This window comes from Hydra vulgaris, chromosome 10 (genome assembly GCF_038396675.1).
Source record: "Hydra vulgaris chromosome 10, alternate assembly HydraT2T_AEP".
Lineage (NCBI taxonomy): Eukaryota > Metazoa > Cnidaria > Hydrozoa > Anthoathecata > Hydridae > Hydra > Hydra vulgaris.
In genome coordinates, this window is record NC_088929.1 from 10835001 (window position 1) to 10840000 (window position 5000).

Consider the following 5000-nt stretch of genomic DNA (forward strand, 5'->3'; position numbering starts at 1 on the left):
ATATATATATATATATATATATATATATATATATATATATATATATATATATATATATGTATATATATATATATATATATATATATATATTTATGTATATATATATATATATGTTTATATATATATATATATATATATATAAATATATATATACACACGCGCACGCACGCACGCACGCACGCACACGCACACACACATGTATATAATATATACATACGTATATGTTTATGTATATATATATGTACCTTTTTGAGTTTACGCTTTTGCGGTGTGAAGATTTTAAGCTGAAAATATTGCGCTTATCGACATGTGCACGCAACACTACGCAAGAAAGTGCAAGCGTTGCAAGGAAAAATTTCGTTCAAATCGGATTTTTCAAATAAAAAAACAAATTTTTATTATGTGTTGTTGTGTACGTGTACATGTAAGTGGCAAATTGATAATTTGTTTGAGCCAACCTAAACTTCAGCAAGAAATCGCAGAAATATTTTCATTTCGGTAAAGATTATGAGCTCGTTAAAAACAAAATGATTGAAAGATAAATCACATTAGTCAAGGAATAAATTTATAGAGATATAAAAGCCCTCTGGTGCGCACATTAGTCACGCCCTCTTTAACCTGTTTACACTGGCACGTCGGCCATGTTGGAATCAAATAACAATTGCTAAAACGATTAATGTACTCGAACCCATCTGAACAAAGTAGTGATATAGTTTACAACTAACAACAATGTTATATTACTTGCTTTTTTACATCTTATTTTCGGCTAGCGCATTTGTCTTCTTTTCGTGTATTGGCCGTAACATTAGTGTTGACATAGACAAATAAATAATATAGGTAAAAAAAAGTTAATCACAAACTTTTCCTTTCGCTCCAATGTTTGAAGCCGTTATCTTTTGGAAGAGGAATGTTCAAACAAAACTTACCACCTGATAATTATACTTTTTTTTATGTTACGATACGCATAACACAAATCGTACGCATGGGTTTGTTTCAGTTCAATGGGCTAGCGTTTGCCCCCTCCCCCCCTACCCTATAGTGGATTCATGCACGGCGGGCAGGGGCAAATGCCTTAAATTGATTAAAGGTACATATTTCCTACCAGCCTAAACTTTATAAAGGCCCTTCTCCCGCTCTGCCACCCTTCGTCCTTATTATTACGTTTTCGTTTGTTCTCAAGCAAAAAAAAAAAAAAAAAAAAAAAAAAAAATTTTTACAACTGATCAAAATAATATCAGCAAAAATCTGTCGCTAATTTCGTAATATAAAACTTCTGTAAGCACATAGAATCTTGAATTTCGGACGAAACATTTGTTCAAAGAAATGCGCATTTGAACGCAAGCCACACTAGAATTGAATCGTTTAGTTCGTGTTCTATAGAAAAACGTTTGCAGCCACCCTTTTATTACTTCTCCCCTCACTTTGTTTAGTTGATCTGCACTAAAATGTCCATGCCGCTTTTATTTCCAGCCCCCTCCCCCTCCCTTGCTTTAAGAACTCGAGAGCAAACAATATGACAGTTGCATAATTTGTTGATACGTACTGGTAATCAATCGGTGTCAGCCTTTGAAGTTCAATAATTTTATTTTTACCCTTTATTTTTTCTTGCCATTTTTTTCTTTTCTGTTTTGCTATTCTTAATATCTTTTGAAATTTCCGGCCATAACGTAAAACTGCTTTGCTTAACTGTTTTTACTTGTTACTTTTAACTACGCGATAAATATGGTGCTTTTTGGCGTGTCGCTTTCAAAGTGAATAGTTACCAACATTTTAATGGAATAATTAGTCAACCAATTACAATGGTTTGCCATCCAATGTGGCTACATAAATACGACTAGTTTTTATTTGAAAACCGTATTCAGCGCAAATAGTGTTGTGAGTTAAAATATTCGTTGCTACAATATAAATCAGCAAAATAGAAAAATGTTCACCAAATTCATTTTGATCGCCTCAGTCATTTTGGCAGCCACCGCCAACGAGCGATGGCAATCAGATGATCATAAAGAATATGAACCCGAGAGCGGATACGAAAGTCAATACGGATCTAATAACGAGTATCACCCTAAGAATGGTTACAAACCAAAGAAAGTTTATTGCTTAGGTAAGGCGAGTCTTTTTTTTTGTAAACTTTTAGACGTGCTATTTCGCTTAAACAAAACTGGTTACCTCATGTTTTAATATCTTTTTGATGGTGTTGTTGTTGAGTCACGAATGCAAACTTTACGTATTTATTTTGTTTTTAAATGAATTCAGGTGTTGACGTCACAAACGACTGCATATATCGCGCTGATAACAACTACGCTATCGATGACAAGCCAAGATCAGGTTACGTAGCTTGTGTTAACAAAAGTGCCATATGTATGCCTTGTCCATACGGATTGGTTTTCTGTTCCAAAGCTGGCTACAAAGGTCTCGGACAATGTCTCGGCAAATACGACGAATGCCCACCTCGCTCATATTGATGATGTTTACAAGAAGCTATCTATATAAACAATTTGTGAAGCCTATTTGATTTGGTTTTCATTTTTTTTTCAATTAACACTGTATCCTATAGTTTTAAACGCTTTAAAAAGTAAAATAAAATGTTTTCACTCATTGTAATGTGACTGTAACGAGCTATTCTCATTTAGTTTTTAATAAAAGCAATAATAAATTGTGAAATGAACGCTTTATTTTTTTCCAGTGTCCTTATATCGGAGCGTAGAACTTGCATTAAAATGTTTTTAATTTTTTTACAAAATGTTTACGCGTCTAAATTTACAAAATAGCTAAGAGACCGTTTCGCCCTTAGAAAAGACGGCGGCTGGAGCACGCGAAACCGCGTCGTCCTGAATTAGACTTTGCAAATTGGAAGCGCGTTCACCTCAACAACTCGTACACGAACGGTGTGCTTTTATCGAACACGTAGCTTTGCGTAAGCAATATTTTCACGCAGCTAACATTTTGTTTCACACATACATAAGTATGGAGACATTGAAAAATGTATGCTTAGCGTTTTGACATTTAATTTGAATAGATTTGTGAAGAATTATAATGTCAACGAATCCTCAGACACGTTTCAAAGAGACAAAAATTGATAAAGGGTTTTTTTCATACGTGCACAGCATAACGAAAAACGCACATCTAATTTCTTTCCAAATTAGGTAATGATAACCTCCTGTCAAAAGAAACATACAGGTGCGCATGCGCGTTGTTTCGCGTGTGTGAGTGTGTGTTCAACAAGTTTTTTTTGTTTATAGTAAGTTTTCTTTCTCTAAAAACGCAATATATATGCATGTATACATACCTACATGTATATACGCGTATATATATCTTTATATATATATATATATTTATATATATATATATATCAATATATATATATACATATATACATATATATATATATATATATATATATATTTATATATATATATATATATATAAATATATATATATATACACATATAAATATATATATATATATACATATATATATATAGATATATATATATATATATATATTTATGTATATATATATATATATGTTTATATATATATATATATATATAAATATATATATACACACGCGCACGCACGCACGCACACGCACACACACATGTATATAATATATACATACGTATATGTTTATGTATATATATATGTACCTTTTTGAGTTTACGCTTTTGCGGTGTGAAGATTTTAAGCTGAAAATATTGCGCTTATCGACATGTGCACGCAACACTACGCAAGAAAGTGCAAGCGTTGCAAGGAAAAATTTCGTTCAAATCGGATTTTTCAAATAAAAAAACAAATTTTTATTATGTGTTGTTGTGTACGTGTACATGTAAGTGGCAAATTGATAATTTGTTTGAGCCAACCTAAACTTCAGCAAGAAATCGCAGAAATATTTTCATTTCGGTAAAGATTATGAGCTCGTTAAAAACAAAATGATTGAAAGATAAATCACATTAGTCAAGGAATAAATTTATAGAGATATAAAAGCCCTCTGGTGCGCACATTAGTCACGCCCTCTTTAACCTGTTTACACTGGCACGTCGGCCATGTTGGAATCAAATAACAATTGCTAAAACGATTAATGTACTCGAACCCATCTGAACAAAGTAGTGATATAGTTTACAACTAACAACAATGTTATATTACTTGCTTTTTTACATCTTATTTTCGGCTAGCGCATTTGTCTTCTTTTCGTGTATTGGCCGTAACATTAGTGTTGACATAGACAAATAAATAATATAGGTAAAAAAAAGTTAATCACAAACTTTTCCTTTCGCTCCAATGTTTGAAGCCGTTATCTTTTGGAAGAGGAATGTTCAAACAAAACTTACCACCTGATAATTATACTTTTTTTTATGTTACGATACGCATAACACAAATCGTACGCATGGGTTTGTTTCAGTTCAATGGGCTAGCGTTTGCCCCCTCCCCCCCTACCCTATAGTGGATTCATGCACGGCGGGCAGGGGCAAATGCCTTAAATTGATTAAAGGTACATATTTCCTACCAGCCTAAACTTTATAAAGGCCCTTCTCCCGCTCTGCCACCCTTCGTCCTTATTATTACGTTTTCGTTTGTTCTCAAGCAAAAAAAAAAAAAAAAAAAAATTTTTACAACTGATCAAAATAATATCAGCAAAAATCTGTCGCTAATTTCGTAATATAAAACTTCTGTAAGCACATAGAATCTTGAATTTCGGACGAAACATTTGTTCAAAGAAATGCGCATTTGAACGCAAGCCACACTAGAATTGAATCGTTTAGTTCGTGTTCTATAGAAAAACGTTTGCAGCCACCCTTTTATTACTTCTCCCCTCACTTTGTTTAGTTGATCTGCACTAAAATGTCCATGCCGCTTTTATTTCCAGCCCCCTCCCCCTCCCTTGCTTTAAGAACTCGAGAGCAAACAATATGACAGTTGCATAATTTGTTGATACGTACTGGTAATCAATCGGTGTCAGCCTTTGAAGTTCAATAATTTTATTTTTACCCTTTATTTTTTCT

The 5000-nt window shown here is 33.0% G+C and overlaps 2 protein-coding genes across 2 annotated transcripts in view; both read left to right on the plus strand.

Annotated features, from left to right (window-relative positions):
* The first annotated feature begins 258 nt into the window (after window positions 1-258).
* LOC124816799 (periculin-1-like) lies at window positions 259-2661 on the plus strand. Its single transcript, XM_065807240.1, has 2 exons — window positions 259-2101; window positions 2254-2661. The coding sequence occupies exons 1-2, from the start codon at window positions 1924-1926 to the stop codon at window positions 2460-2462; spliced, it is 387 nt and encodes a 128-aa protein (XP_065663312.1). The 5' UTR covers window positions 259-1923; the 3' UTR covers window positions 2463-2661.
* Window positions 2662-3660: 999 nt separating this feature from the next.
* The window catches only part of LOC124816797 (periculin-1-like), a 10733-nt gene continuing 9393 nt past the window's right edge, over window positions 3661-5000 (plus strand). The window contains exon 1 of the mRNA XM_065807241.1: window positions 3661-5000. This exon is cut by the window's right edge and continues 495 nt beyond it. The gene's annotated coding sequence lies outside the window, so the exon portion shown is untranslated.